Source organism: Salvelinus alpinus, chromosome 23, assembly GCF_045679555.1.
Source record: "Salvelinus alpinus chromosome 23, SLU_Salpinus.1, whole genome shotgun sequence".
NCBI classification, from domain to species: Eukaryota; Metazoa; Chordata; class Actinopteri; order Salmoniformes; family Salmonidae; genus Salvelinus; species Salvelinus alpinus.
In genome coordinates, this window is record NC_092108.1 from 4,796,176 (window position 1) to 4,812,857 (window position 16,682).

General features: G+C 44.2%; 1 protein-coding gene, 1 long non-coding RNA gene and 1 other non-coding gene across 3 annotated transcripts; all 3 read left to right on the forward strand.

Annotated features, from left to right (window-relative positions):
- The first annotated feature begins 2 nt into the window (after nucleotides 1-2).
- LOC139550101 (ras-related protein Rab-31-like) lies at nucleotides 3-7,872 on the forward strand. The gene is made up of 7 exons (XM_071360735.1): nucleotides 3-189; nucleotides 797-876; nucleotides 2,226-2,307; nucleotides 5,251-5,322; nucleotides 5,748-5,854; nucleotides 6,492-6,601; nucleotides 7,363-7,872. The coding sequence occupies exons 1-7, from the start codon at nucleotides 154-156 to the stop codon at nucleotides 7,458-7,460; spliced, it is 585 nt and encodes a 194-aa protein (XP_071216836.1). The 5' UTR covers nucleotides 3-153; the 3' UTR covers nucleotides 7,461-7,872.
- Nucleotides 7,873-10,162: 2,290 nt separating this feature from the next.
- LOC139550104 (uncharacterized) lies at nucleotides 10,163-14,283 on the forward strand. Its single transcript, XR_011669976.1, has 2 exons — nucleotides 10,163-10,844; nucleotides 11,142-14,283. It is a non-coding gene; the product is annotated as an uncharacterized lncRNA (long non-coding RNA).
- Nucleotides 10,844-10,920, forward strand: trnaa-ugc (transfer RNA alanine (anticodon UGC)). Its single transcript has one exon. It is a non-coding gene; the product is annotated as a tRNA-Ala (tRNA).
- Nucleotides 14,284-16,682: the final 2,399 nt, after the last annotated feature.

Sequence of the window (16,682 nt, forward strand, 5' to 3'; positions counted from 1 at the left end):
TACATTTGGAAAGATGGCCAGTAGTCCTGCTTAGGGGCTGAACTTTGTTTTCTCTTAGCTAAAGAAAAAATACGTTGTAAGCAAACGTGGCGAGACAAAGGCGTTGAAAAGAAACGGAAGAAGTATGCCTAGATTGCCATAACCTTTTTTTAAATGGCCATACGGGAATTAAAAGTGTGTCTTCTAGGAGTAAGTGAAATACGTTATTGGGTGGTTGATTCTCTTTGGAAATTCCTCGTCTGTCTGTCTGCGGTCCGGCTGTATCTCTTTACACGGGGAACACGGCGGTTTGAATGCCTGTCTGTCTTGCTAGAATTTGACATCGTATAGAACCTGCACCGTTATTATCTTGTCGAAGAATCGTTGTACATTGGAGACACGATTTCTTTAGTAAAATAATGTGGAGTCGCCGCCACATAACCTAATCATAACCTTTCCCCTGACCTTGATAGGCCTTTACAAATCCCTTTTTTTGTATTATGTTGTTTATTGTACTGCAGTTTTGTTAGTTTTGTTGTCCTTGTCCATTGAGAGATTTCCCTTACGATGCAGTTTTTTTTGTTGGAATGGCTCTTCTGACTAATAGCAAGCGTTACGCCACCATCCCGTTCGAGTTTTTTTTAATAAAGTAACCATTCGGTCCTACAGATACAGTATGTATCCTTGGTTAGCATAAGCTACACAAACAACAGGCTACTAGGATCATTTAGCCGTTGTGTATCTTCTCAAGTCTTTTGTACAGACATCGTAACCCCTATATAGCGTTGCACCAATGTGTTATTTCTTTCTGCTGTAGGATACAGGAGTGGGCAAGTCTAGCATTGTATGTCGTTTTGTACAAGACCATTTCGACCACAACGTCAGTCCAACGATAGGGTAAGTTGTACGAGCGTTAATACCTTTATTTTATGCAACAAGTGTGTGATCAGCTTCCTGCCTGTCCTCTTCTGGAGATATTTTCAGGAAAATCAAGTTAATTGCACGGAAATCTCAAATAAAACCAGAGGCTCAAACTCTGTCTTATGTCCAGGGAAGAAAATGAAATGAGCAATTATGTGTCGGGAAGGATTTTCCTGGAAATAAGGGCTTTATATTCAAATCCAGCTTTCTCTATCTGATTTTCTATCTGATTTTCTATCTGATTCTCTGTCTGATTCTCTATCTGATTCTCTGTCTGATTCTCTGTCTGATCCTCTATCTGATCCTCTATCTGATCCTCTGTCTGATTCTCTGTCTGATTCTCTGTCTGATTCTCTGTCTGATCCTCTGTCTGATTCTCTGTCTGATCCTCTATCTGATTCTCTATCTGATTCTCTGTCTGATTCTCTGTCTGATTTTCTATCTGATTCTCTGTCTGATTCTCTATCTGATTCTCTGTCTGATTCTCTGTCTGATCCTCTATCTGATTCTCTGTCTGATTCTCTGTCTGATCCTCTATCTGATTCTCTATCTGATTCTCTGTCTGATTCTCTATCTGATTCTCTGTCTGATCCTCTATCTGATTCTCTGTCTGATCCTCTGTCTGATTCTCTGTCCGATTCTCTGTCTGATTTGGTATCTCATGATAGGCCTTGGTGAAGTAACTGCTCTGAGTGTAAAACTTTCATCATCCCTCGTGGGAAAAATAAAGTTATTCTTCTATTCTGTTTTGTATTGTTCTGTACTGCTCTGTCCGGTCCTGTTCACCTCTGACCTGCTCTGTCCTGTTCTGTTCTACTCTGACCTGCTCTGTCCTGACCTGTTCTGCTCTGTCCTGGCCTGTTCTACTCTGTCCTGTCTTGTTCTGTACTGCTCTGTCCTGACCTGTTCACCTCTGACCTGCTCTGTCCTGTTCTGCTCTGTCCTGTTCTGTTCTACTCTGTCTTGTCCTGTACTGCTCTGTCCTGTCCTGCCTTGCTCTGACCTGTCCTTCTCTGCTCTGTCCTGCACTGACCTGTCCTGTCTTGCTCGGTCCTGCACTGACCTGTCCTGTCTTGCTCGGTCCTGCTCTGACCAGTCCTTCTCTGGCCTGCACTGACCGGTCCTGTCTTGCTCTGACTTGTCCTGTCTTGCTCTGACCTGTCCTGTCTTGCTCTGACCTGTCCTGTCTTGCTCGGTCCTGCTCTGACTTGTCCTGTCTTGTTCCTGACCTATTCTGTCATCAACAGTTAACACTATTCTATCATTCCGACAGTTGTCATAATGATTAAGACTGTGCTAGGCCTAATGTTCTGTGTTACTTGCAGGGCATCGTTTTTAACCAAGACGGTGCCGTGTGGACATGAACTACACAAGTTCCTCATCTGGGACACAGCGGGACAGGAAAGGGTGGGTTCTTCCTCTTTCTCCTTTTCCTCATCCTTTATCTGTTCAACATTCTCACTCAGTGGAGGCTGCTGATTGGAGGATGGCTTGTAATAATGGCTGGAATGGAGTAAATGGAATTATATTTTAAACACATGGTTTCCATTCCATTCCATTGATTCCATTCCATTGATTCCATTCCATTGACTCCATTCCATTGATTCCATTCCATTAACTCCATTCCATTGACTCCATTCCATTGACTCCATTCCATTGATTCCATTCCATTGATTCCATTCCATTGACTCCATTCCATTGATTCCATTCCATTAACTCCATTCCATTGACTCCATTCCATTGATTCCATTCCATTGATTCCATTCCATTGATTCCATTCCATTAATTCCATTCCATTGATTTTATTCCATTGACTCCATTCCATTGACTCCATTCCATTGATTCCATTCCATTGACTCCATTCCATTGACTCCATTCCATTGACTCCATTCCATTGATTCCATTCTATTGACTCCATTCCATTGATTCCATTGATTTTATTCCATTGATTCCATTCCATTGATTTTATTCCATTGACTCCATTCCATTGATTCCATTCCATTGACTCCATTCCATTGAGTCCATTCCATTGATTCCATTCCATTGAGTCCATTCCATTGATTCCATTCCATTGAGTCCATTCCATTGATTCCATTCCATTGACTCCATTCCATTGATTCCATTCCATTGACTCCATTCCATTGATTCCATTCCATTGACTCCATTCCATTCCATTGATTCCATTCCATTGATTCCATTCCATTGACTCCATTCCATTAACTCCATTCCATTGATTCCATTCCATTGATTCCATTCCATTGATTCCATTCCATTGATTCCATTCCATTGACTCCATTCCATTGACTCCATTCCATTGACTCCATTCCATTGATTCCATTCCATTGATTTTATTCCATTGACTCCATTCCATTGACTCCATTCCATTGATTCCATTCCATTGACTCCATTCCATTGACTCCATTCCATTGATTCCATTCTATTGACTCCATTCCATTGATTCCATTGATTTTATTCCATTGATTCCATTCCATTGATTTTATTCCATTGATTCCATTCCATTGACTCCATTCCATTGAGTCCATTCCATTGATTCCATTCCATTGATTCCATTCCATTGATTCCATTCCATTGACTCCATTCCATTAACTCCATTCCATTGACTCCATTCCATTGATTCCATTCCATTGATTCCATTCCATTGAGTCTATTCCATTGATTCCATTGATTTTATTCCATTGATTTCATTCCATTGATTTTATTCCATTGACTCCATTCCATTGATTCCATTCCATTGAGTCCATTCCATTGACTCCATTCCATTGATTCCATTCCATTGACTCCATTCCATTGATTCCATTCCATTGACTCCATTCCATTCCATTGATTCCATTCCATTGACTCCATTCCATTCCATTAACTCCATTCCATTGATTCCATTCCATTGATTCCATTCCATTGATTCCATTCCATTGACTCCATTCCATTGATTCCATTCCATTGACTCCATTCCATTGACTCCATTCCATTGATTCCATTCCATTGACTCTATTCCATTGACTCCAGTCCATTGATTCCATTCTATTGATTCCATTCTATTGACTCCATTCCATTGATTCCATTCCATTGATTTTATTCCATTGACTCCATTCCATTGATTCCATTCCATTGACTCCATTCCATTGATTCCATTCCATTGACTCCATTCCATTGACTCCATTCCATTGATTTCATTCCATTGACTCCATTCCATTGACTCCATTCCATTGACTCCATTCCATTAACTCCATTCCATTGATTCCATTCCATTGACTCCATTCCATTGATTCCATTCCATTGACTCCATTCCATTGATTCCATTCCATTGATTCCATTCCATTGATTCCATTCCATTGACTCCATTCCATTGATTCCATTCCATTGATTCCATTCCATTGACTCCATTCCATTGACTCCATTCCATTGATCCCATTCCATTGACTCCATTCCATTAACTCCATTCCATTGATTCCATTCCATTGACTCCATTCCATTGACTCCATTCCATTGATTCCATTCCATTGATTCCGTTCCAGCCATTATTATAAGCCGTCCTCCCCTCGGCAGCCTCCACTGCTCTCACTGGTAGTGTTGCCATCTCAAAATAGGACCCAACTGATTCTGGGAGATTAGAAAAACCTGTTCACCTTGTTTTCATTTTATCCAGTCAACAAGAAAATAATATCCAAAATAAGTTTCACTGCTCGCCGGGAGGTAAAGGCTGATTCATGGAGACTGGAAGGGTCAGAGATGGCCAACTACTCACTATTTGATTTGTCCATTGGACCGAGATTTAGTTTGACGTTGTTGTCTTGTCTCGCGTTGCCATAGCCACACTTCCTGGGTTCGATGGTGTCTGTCCAATCACTGCTCAAGTGGCTTACACAATCTTTTCTTGACTGTGTAACATATGTCTCGTCATCATGAGAAGGATTCCTATTCTCAGAGGAGATGTGGTTTGTTATTCTGGGACACAGCATGGGTCAGAGTTCAAGGTTCATAGTATTGTGGCGTGATGACTCACAGGGGTGGGGTGTAAATGGAAAGTGTGTGTGGAAATATGTGTAGGATGGGCAATATGCTGACCAGGCCTGCTGTTAGAATGCCTCATCATTAAGTCCTTAACACATGAGGGAAAAATAGCTCACAGTTATATTGTTTTGCTATACTGTAGCTGGTAACTCATCATCTCTTTGTCCAACTGTATATTATTTCCTATTTTGTATTTAAACTTGAATATTTATTTTTTAACCCTAAAGCTGAACTAGTTAGTTTAACATGGTTAAAACCCAGTAATGCAGTCATATGACCTCCCTTTGTTCATAGCTAACTTCCTGTATCGTTTGATTTCAGTTCCACTCGCTGGCTCCCATGTACTACCGAGGCTCTGCCGCAGCTGTCATAGTCTATGACATCACCAAACTGGTAAGGAACCAATCAATATTCTGTGTGGATTCCAGACTGGAGACATTTACAGTCTGGCCAACTCCTGTGGTCATTGTCATGCTAAACAGATCTGAGACCAGGGCCTGTATTCATAAAGCGTCTCACAGTAGGACTGGTGATCTGGGATCAGTTTTGCCTTTCAGATCATTATAATTAAGATTTTATTTTGGACAAGTGGGGGACCTGATCCTAGATCAGCACTTCTACTTTATGAATACGGGCCCAGGCTAGAGAAAGGAGGCTTTGGGGGTAAAAAGCAAAGTTTGACAAATCAGTCCTGTAGTAAAGTGTAACCTGGCCATTGTTCGCCTGTCTGCCCTGTTCTGTTCTACCTGTCTGTCTGCTCTGTTATGTCTGTTCTGTCTGTCTGCCTGTCTGTCTGCCCCGTTCTGTCTGTCCGTCAGGACTCTTTCCAGACTCTGAAGAAATGGGTGAAGGAGCTGAAGGATCACGGTCCCGAGGACATCATTGTAGCCTTGGCAGGCAACAAGAAGGATTTGGGGGACATCAGGTATCAGTCCTTCACCACTCCTGTAGAACCGTGTTAAAGGCTAACGTTGTCATGGAAACCCTGTTGATTGGTCACCTTGCCACGGTGTTGTGTGGGACTCTGCAATACAACTCTGCTCTGTAGGCCGTAAGAACCATTTGATTGACAGGACCTCGATGTCCACCTTCGTTACATTTAAGACGAGGAAGTATTAGCCTAGGTACCCGTATCAAGCTAAGGAAGTGTAGTAAGTTGACAACAAGGGTTTAATTTAGTTTACTTAACAACTAAAATACTATTCTGAGCTGACATTCTCACAAGTGTGTAACCTCACCACCACCATGTTAAAGGCTGTTTGTTAGGGAAGCCCTGTTGATGAGTCACCACCACCATGTTAAAGGCTGTTTGTTAGGGAAGCCCTGTTGATGAGTCACCACCACCATGTTAAAGGCTGTTTGTCAGGGAAGCCCTTTTGATGAGTCACCACCACCATGTTAAAGGCTGTTTGTCAGGGAAGCCCTGTTGATGAGTCACCACCACGTTAAAGGCTGTTATGGAAGCCCTGTTGATGAGTCACCACCACGTTAAAGGCTGTTTGTTATGGAAGCCCTGTTGATGAGTCAACCCAAGCTTTAGTTTATAGTATCTCTTTTAACAGGGAAGTTCCTATGAAGGAAGCTAAGGACTTTGCTGAGTCCATCGCAGCCATCTTCATAGAGACCAGCGCCAGAAACGCTGTCAATGTGGAGGAGCTCTTTCAGAAGATCAGTAAGTGTGTTTTAGTTTAGAGTTTACGTCGGCGTGGTGGTTCGTTCCATCCGACCACATCAAACACCGTTTAGTTTGTTTTATCATGAATTGTTATGCGAGATGTTCCGTGGGTCGGCAGCGTGGCCTAGTGGTTTAGAGCGTTGGACTAGTTAACCGTAAAGGTTGCTGGATCGAATCCATGAGCTGACGAGGTAAAAATCTGTCGTTCTGCACCTGAACAAAACAGTTAACCCACTGTTCCCAAGTAGGCCGTCATTGTAAATAAGAATTTGTTCTTAACTGACTTGCCTAGTTAAATTAAGGTTAAATTTGAAATGAAATAAAAAGTCACTTAACTAAAGCATCCCTCGTGAATGTCTTTTGATGTGTGTTCGTTGTAGACACCACAACATTCCATTCAACCTTGTAAGACAGAGTAGCACCATTCAGTACAGAGCCTGTTAGCCTGTTAGCCTGTTAGCAGCTCTCTTAGGGACAAATCTGAACTTCTACTTCATTCAGATTTTCACTTAAGTGACAGTTAGGATTCACCACTTAAAGGGATAGTGTGAGATCTTGGCAATTAAGCCCTTTTTTTACATACCCAGAGTCAGATGAACTCATGGATACCATTTGTATGTCTCTGCGTGCAGTTTGAAGGAAGGTAGCTTCTGGAGCCATTGCTAACGCTAGTTACTCCAGAAACTACCTCAACTTCCTTCAAACTGCACCTGGTTGTTTAAACTGCACCTTCAAACTGGACCTGTGTTGTGTTTCAGGTAAACAGATTCCGCCTCTGGAGAATCCAGACGTTGACAGCAACGACTCCTTCAAGATAACCCGGCAGTCCCCTCCATCTAACAAACTCTGCTGCTAGTAAGACTACTGCTGAGTCACAAATAGACGCAGAGCACCCTACCCCCCCTAGACCATAGTACCCTAGACCATAGTACCCTACCCCCCCTAGACCATAGTACCCTAGACCATAGTACCCTACCCCCCCTAGACCATAGCACCCTAGACCATAGTACCCTAACCCCCTAGACCATAGTACCCTACCCCCCCTAGACCATAGCACCCTAGACCATAGTACCCTACCCCCCCTAGACCATAGTACCCTACCCCCCCTAGACCATAGTACCCTAGACCATAGTACCCTACCCCCCCTAGACCATAGTACCCTACCCCCCCTAGACCATAGTACCCTACCCCCCCTAGACCATAGTACCCTAGACCATAGTACCCTACCCCCCCTAGACCATAGTACCCTACCCCCCCTAGACCATAGTACCCTAGACCATAGTACCCTACCCCCCCTAGACCATAGTACCCTACCCCCCCTAGACCATAGTACCCTACCCCCCCTAGACCATAGTACCCTACCCCCCTAGACCATAGTACCCTACCCCCCCTAGACCATAGTACCCTACCCCCCCTAGACCATAGAACCCTAGACCATAGTACCCTAGACCATAGTACCCTACCCCCCTAGACCATAGTACCCTAGACCAGAGCACCCTACCCCCCCTAGACCATAGTACCCTACCCCCCCTAGACCATAGTACCCTACCCCCCTAGACCATAGCACCCTACCCCCCCTAGACCATAGTACCCTACCCCCCCTAGACCATAGCACCCTACCCCCCTAGACCATAGTACCCTACCCCCCCTAGACCATAGTACCCTACCCCCCCTAGACCATAGCACCCTACCCCCCCTAGACCATAGTACCCTACCCCCCCTAGACCATAGTACCCTACCCCCCCTAGACCATAGTACCCTACCCCCCCTAGACCATAGTACCCTACCCCCCCTAGACCATAGTACCCTACCCCCCCTAGACCATAGTACCCTACCCCCCCTAGACCATAGTACCCTACCCCCCCTAGACCATAGTACCCTACCCCCCTAGACCATAGTACCCTAGACCATAGTACCCTACCCCCCCTAGACCATAGTACCCTACCCCCCCTAGACCATAGTACCCTACCCCCCCTAGACCATAGTACCCTACCCCCCTAGACCATAGTACCCTAGACCATAGTACCCTACCCCCCCTAGACCATAGTACCCTACCCCCCCTAGACCATAGTACCCTACCCCCCCTAGACCATAGTACCCTAGACCATAGTACCCTACCCCCCCTAGACCATAGTACCCTACCCCCCCTAGACCATAGTACCCTACCCCCCCTAGACCATAGTACCCTAGACCATAGTACCCTATCCCCCCTAGACCATAGTACCCTAGACCATAGTACCCTAGACCATAGCACCCTACCCCCCCTAGACCATAGTACCCTACCCCCCCTAGACCATAGTACCCTACCCCCCCTAGACCATAGTACCCTACCCCCCCTAGACCATAGTACCCTACCCCCCCTAGACCATAGTACCCTACCCCCCTAGACCATAGCACCCTACCCCCTAGACCATAGTACCCTACCCCCCCTAGACCATAGTACCCTACCCCCCTAGACCATAGTACCCTACCCCCCCTAGACCATAGTACCCTACCCCCCTAGACCATAGTACCCTACCCCCCCTAGACCATAGTACCCTACCCCCCCTAGACCATAGTACCCTACCCCCCCTAGACCATAGTACCCTACCCCCCCTAGACCATAGTACCCTAGACCATAGTACCCTACCCCCCCTAGACCATAGCACCCTACCCCCCTAGACCATAGTACCCTACCCCCCCTAGACCATAGTACCCTACCCCCCCTAGACCATAGTACCCTACCCCCCCTAGACCATAGTACCCTAGACCATAGTACCCTACCCTCCCTAGACCTTAGTACCCTAGACCATAGTACCCTAGACCATAGCACCCTACCCCCCCTAGACCATAGTACCCTACCCCCCCTAGACCATAGCACCCTACCCCCCTAGACCATAGTACCCTACCCCCCCTAGACCATAGTACCCTACCCCCCCTAGACCATAGTACCCTAGAACCCTACCCCCCCTAGACCATAGTACCCTAGACCATAGTACCCTACCCCCCCTAGACCATAGCACCCTACCCCCCTAGACCATAGTACCCTACCCCCCCTAGACCATAGTACCCTACCCCCCCTAGACCATAGCACCCTACCCCCCCTAGACCATAGCACCCTACCCCCCCTAGACCATAGCACCCTAGACCATAGTACCCTACCCCCCCTAGACCATAGCACCCTACCCCCCCTAGACCATAGCACCCTACCCCCCTAGACCATAGTACCCTACCCCCCTAGACCATAGTACCCTAGACCATAGTACCCTACCCCCCCTAGACCATAGTACCCTAGAACCCTACCCCCCCTAGACCATAGTACCCTAGACCATAGTACCCTACCCCCCCTAGACCATAGTACCCTACCCCCCTAGACCATAGCACCCTACCCCCCCTAGACCATAGTACCCTACCCCCCCTAGACCATAGTACCCTACCCCCCTAGACCATAGCACCCTACCCCCCCTAGACCATAGTACCCTACCCCCCCTAGACCATAGTACCCTACCCCCCTAGACCATAGTACCCTACCCCCCTAGACCATAGCACCCTACCCCCCCCTAGACCATAGTACCCTACCCCCCCTAGACCATAGCACCCTACCCCCCTAGACCATAGCACCCTACCCCCCTAGACCATAGCACCCTACCCCCCTAGACCATAGTACCCTACCCCCCCTAGACCAGAGTCACTGCTCTCGATTTGAAGGGATTGGACAGGTGTATGATCCACCTACCTAGCTTATCCGACGTCAAGTTGGAGAGTTCCCCACATTTCCTCTTGGATATACATGAAGGTTTTTAGGGAGCAAAAGGAGGCTCAGAATTCAGCATCAGATTCGCCAGTGAGATTGTCACTGTCCTTGGGTTCCACACATACACACAGCTGCATGGATCACAGGGTCCACAATGCAAACATTGTAATACACTGCTGTTGCGTGGTTCAACTAGTCATTGTCCACCGCCACACAGTCCACCATGCAAATATACAGTACATTGATCTCAGGGGAGGAGGAGGAGGACAACAGGGCTTTGGCTTGTGATAGATCAGACCCTCTCACCTGTAGCATAGTAACCAGCGTGTCCAGGGCCAGAAACCACCCCTATAACCCATAGAAAGATACAGTAACCCATAGAAAGATACAGTAACCCATACAGTAACCCATAGAAAGATACAGTAAGCCATACAGTAACCCATAGAAAGATACAGTAAGCCATACAGTAACCCATAGAAAGATACAGTAAGCCATAGAAAGATACAGGTCCCGTGTGGCTCAGTTGGTAGAGCATGGCGCTTGCAACGCCAGGGTTGTGGGTTCAATTCCCACGGGGGGACCAGGGTTCAATTCCCACGGGGGGGACCAGGATGAATATGTATGAACTTTCCAATTTGTAAGTCGCTCTGGATAAGAGCGTCTGCTAAATGACTTAAATGTAATACAGTAACCCATAGAAAGATACAGTAAGCCATACAGTAACCCATAGAAAGATACAGTAAGCCATACAGTAACCCATAGAAAGATACAGTAACCCATACAGTAACCCATAGAAAGATACAGTAACCCATACAGTAACCCATAGAAAGATACAGTAACCCATAGAAGGATACAGTAAGCCATACAGTAACCCATAGAAAGATACAGTAAGCCATACAGTAACCCATAGAAAGATACAGTAAGCCATACAGTAACCCATAGAAAGATACAGTAACCCATACAGTAACCCATAGAAAGATACAGTAACCCATAGAAGGATACAGTAAGCCATAGAAAGATACAGTAGGTGGACATTTTGCCATATTGCTTATACCTATCCAATCCTCCTCTCAGATTGACTCCAGTGCCTTGGTAAGTGTCGTTTCTGGACTGGGCCTTTGTGTGCTGACTCAGGAGGGGAACCAGTGTGTCGCCCTCTAGTGTTTTTGGTTAGAGATTAACATCAGAAAATGGATCCTGAAGTTACACACAATTTAAAGGAGAAATGCACTTCCTGGTTTGGCCACGTTTTTCATCGATTCTCATTAAGATATGCTAGCGGCCATGACTGAAGGTAAACAAACTGTTGTCACAAAGTTAGAAGCACAGAATCGTCTAGAATGTCATTGTATGCTGTAGCGTTAGGATTTCCCTTCACTGGAACTAAGGGGTCCGAACCATGAAAAACAGCCCAAGACATTATTCCTCCTCCGCCAAACTTTACAGTTGACGCTATGCATTCGGGCAGGTAGCGTTCTCCTGGCATCCGCCAAACCCAGATTCGTTCATCGGACTGGCAAATGGTGAAGCTTGGTTCATCACTCCAGAAAATGCGTTTCCACTGCTCCAGAGTCCAATGGCTTCGAGCTTTACACCACTCCAGCCGACGCGTGGCATTGCGCATGGTGATGTTAGGCTTGTATGCAGCTGCTCGGGCCATGGAAACCCATTTCATGAAGCTCTAGACTAACCGTTCTTGTGCTGACGTTGCTTCCAGAGGCAGTTTGGAACTCGGTAGTGAGTGTTGCAACCGAAGACAAACGATTTTAACACGCTACGTGCTTCAGCACTCTGCGGTCCTGTTCTGTGAGATTGTGTGGCCTACCACTTCGCGACTGAGCCATTGTTACTCCTAGACGTTTCCACTTCACAATAACAGCACGTACAGTTGCCCGGGGCAGAAATTTGATGAACTGACTTGTTGGTAAGGTGTTGTCTAATGATGCACCAGGTGGGCAGGGTTTGCACATTTTAGACTATTCCATTGGTCCTCCTTAACGAGAGGTCTCCGTCATAGCGAATTCGCCCAGTCTTTCCCCAGAAAACATGGTGCCACCATGTATTAAAAGGCAAAAGGGGGCATGAATTGTTGACGTGATTGTAATCCAAACCCTCAAGTAAGTCATGACTCAGTCATTTACCGAACTCTTGTTTTGGAACGAGACTGAGTTTATGACCCAAAATTATCCTATTTTAAACTTTGTAGTCAATTTTGCCATTTAGAAATGAAAGATTGTGACTCATAGTGATGTCACATAGGCTGTTTTAAAAATGGAGGAGTTCTAAGGGGCAGTTGACCTTTAAAAAACAATAGACGCGGAGACTTTTATACATGGGAGTTGTACGCATACTGGGATATGTTTTTATTTCATATTCAGCAGCACAATAAAAATAAAATAAACATTTAATCCTGAAAATGTAAACATGTTAGATCTCATTGCGCTGAATTGGTGTGGTGTTTGGATAAATTGCACAAATATTGAATAATCTAGTTGAGTTTAATGACTAAAATATGATGCAAACTAGAGATTACATTCTGAATTCTTATACGATTTATTTTTTTATTTTACTAGGCAAGTTAGTTAAGATCAAATTCTTATTGTCAATGACGGCCTAGGAACAGTGGGTTTAACTGCCTTGTTCAGGGGCAGAACGACAGATTTTTCAACCTTGTCATCTCGGGGGATTCGATCTTGCAACCTACCGGTTACTAGTCCAACGCTCTAAACCACTAGGCTACGCTGCCGCCCCAATATAGAGATTACAATCCAAATTCTCATTCCTGAATATGCAGTCAACAGTTGAGCAGATCCAGTGATTCCACTGTTGCCTTGTGGCTCCAGTATCGCGTAGATCGACAGATAGAATCCCTTTGTTGCTGCCGATATTGATATTGATTGCATGAATTTGGTCTCGCCAACCGTTGTCTTTATCCCCCATTGAATGCCGGTATAGAATATGTATTTTGAGAATGTATAAAATGTATTTGAAGGACGAAGTAGCATGCATTCGAATACCTGAGTTGCCATGTCTTGTTTTTGCTATGTCGTAACTAACGTTCATATGTTGTTATTATTGACCAACTACTGAGAAAGGGGCCACTATCACAATAAATACAACTATTGACGATTATAAGACCAGATGCGCAGATTGATTGATCGGTAGACTAACTACTGTATCTGTGAGGTAATATAGCTCTTCGATTCAACCACTCGCTAAGGGATTTTAAATCGGGATTTTAAAGTGTCACTTTTATGTAGCTAGTTCCTGCACTTTCTCATAAAAAACAACAATGTTAATGACTACATTTGATGACTACATTCCTTTACCAACACCACACCAATGTGGTGTTGGTAATAGCCGCATTGCCTTAAAGTAGACCTAGTTAAAAGGGTGTGTCGAACTGTACAACAGGTGTACCTTTTGAAAGTACGAAGCTGAGTTTACAGCAACAGACCTTGCGGATCTAGCAGTGCCATATGTTAAATAAATCTACTTTGTGGGAAGATACTGTAGATGAGACAACAAAAAAATTATATATATATATTTTTTTCTATTTTGGGTTTTGTACCATGTTTGACATTTATCTTTGTACAGTTATACACACACACAGAGGTGTTAGCTCACAATACTGAGATGTAGTATTCTGTACGAACTTGACAAATACCAAATGTCCACGTGGGGAATCAATAAAACTAGACTTGGACACTTCCCGGCCTGAGTTAGCCTGTAACCATTTATACATACAGTCCATTCTGCAATGCAAACAAGTGCCTTTGTTTTCCCTCTGTAGACAAAATCTAATATGACATTTATTATTATTATTATTATTAATAGTTTTAAATTGTTACTTTTTTTGTGTACTTGACTCAAGTTATTCCCTTTTCTATAACACAATAACATTTTATATATTCATCTGTCTGATAATAAAGTGGTATTAATTGTATTTTCTCTTGGTTCTTTATCTCTTGTGTTGTGTTGTTGCCTCCATAGAATGACAATTGTATTATATACATTACCAGTCAAAAGTTTGGGACACACCTTCTCATTCCAGGGTTTTTATTTATTTGTACTATTTTCTACATTGTAGAATAATAGTGAAGACATCAAAACTATGAAATAACACATTTGGATTCATGTAGTGACCAGAAAAGTGTTAAATAAATCAAAATATATTTATTATATTTGAGATTCTTGAAAGTTTTGCACACTCTTGGCATTCTCTCAACCTGGAAACCATTTCAATGAACATCTGTGCCTTGTTAAAAGTGAATCCAGGCTGGATCACATCCGGCCGTGATTGGGAGTCCCATAGGGTGGTGCACAATTGGCCCAGCATCGTCCGGGTTTGGCCGGGATAGGCCGTCATTGTAAATAAGAATGTGTTCTTAACTGACTTGCCTAGTTAGATACATGATAAATAAAATAAAAATGAGATGTGTGGAATTTCTTTCCTTAATGCGTTTGAGCCAATCAGTTGTGTTGTGACAAGGTAGGGGTGGTATACTGAAGATAGTCCATATTATGGTAAGAACAGCTCAAATAAACAAAGAGAAACGACAGTCCATCATTACTTCAAGACATGAAGGTCAGTCAATCTGGGGGAACTTTGAACGTTTCTTTATGTGCAGTCGTAAAAACCATCAAGCGCTATGATGAAACTGGCTCTCATGAGGACCGCCATCAACTGTTCAGAGACTGCGTGAAGCAGGCCTTCATGGTCAAGTTGCTGCAAAGAAAACACTACTAAAGGACACCAATAAGAAGAAGAGACTTGCTTGGGCCATAAAACACGAGCATTGGACATTAAATTTGAGATTTATGGTTCCAACCTCCGTGTCTTTGTGAGACACAGAGTAGGTGAAAGGATGATCTCCGCATGTGTGGTTCCCACCGTGAAGCATGGAGGAGGAGGTGTGATGGTGTGGCAGTGCTTTGTGTGTGACACTGATTTATTTAGAATTCAAGGCACACTTAACCAGCATGGCTACCACAGCATTCTGCAGCGATACGTCATCCCATCTGGTTTGTGCTTAGTGGGAATATATTTTGTTTTTCAATAGGACAATGACCCAACACACCTCCAGGCTGTGTAAGGGCAATTTGACCAAGGAGGAGAGTGATGGAGTGCTGATGACCTGGTCTGCACAATCACCCGACCTCAACCCAATTGAGATGGTTTGGGATGAGTTGGATGGCAGAGTGAAGGAAAAGCAGCCAACAAGTGCTCAGCATATGTGGGAACTCCTTCAAGACTGTTGGACAAGTATTCCACGTGAAGCTGGTTGAGAGAATGCCAAGAGTGTGCAAAGCTGTCATCAAGGCAAAGGGTGGCTACTTTGAAGAATCTAATATCTATTTTGATTTGTTTAACACTTTTGGTTACAACATGATTCCATATGTGTTATTTTATAGTTTGATGTCTTCACTATTATTCTCAAATGTAGAAAATAAAGAAAAACCCTTAAATGACTAGGTGTGTCCAAACTTTTGACTGGGACTGTAGATGGGGTGCCCCCTCATACCTCCTGCCTGGTGTCTTCTGTGTTGGTTTCAGCCCCCTCGTACCTCCTGCCTGGTGTCTTCTGTATTGGTTTCAGCCCCCTCGTACCTCCTGCCTGGTGTCTTCTGTGTTGGTTTCAGCCCCCTCGTACCTCCTGCCTGGTGTCTACTGTGTTGGTTTCAGCCCCCTCGTACCTCCTGCCTGGTGTCTTCTGTATTGGTTTCATTTGACATTTTGATGTCAGAGTGCCTGGATGTTGCTTGGGTTGGTTGCGACCTTTGCAACCCACCTATAAATTAAACTAGGGGAAAGACTGTTTTGTAGTTATATGCGATTACACAGGGAATACACATCTAACATCTAATAGGAAACGGTGGTGACATTTATTTTGGCACGTTTCGGATGCTATTTGAGAAACCAGAACAAGTGTAAAAACGATTTGTGAGTGAAATCAGTGTCAAGTATCAAGGCTCCAAGTACAGTAAACTGTAAAATGATACTTTGTAACTACCCACTGTCCGCTCTGCTCTGATTGGCTGTTTACATTAATAAGCGCAATTCAATTGGAATATATTTCCTGTTTTTTTTTTCTCTCTCTCCTGATTTGACAGTTGACATTTATCCCAAACTTGCTGTAGGGAAACAGTGAAATTATTTCAATTTTATTTGACATTTTTACCGTTTTCAGCTATCTTTCTGAAATAGTCTGACATACAGTATAACTACTGTTTTAGTAAACATTTGCTGCACGGTTATCACTTCCCCTCGTCTTTAACCTCTCATTTCAAGGAAACATAAAGGTTCGTCTAAAGAGTTTATCCTATTTAGTGAAGGTATTGGTC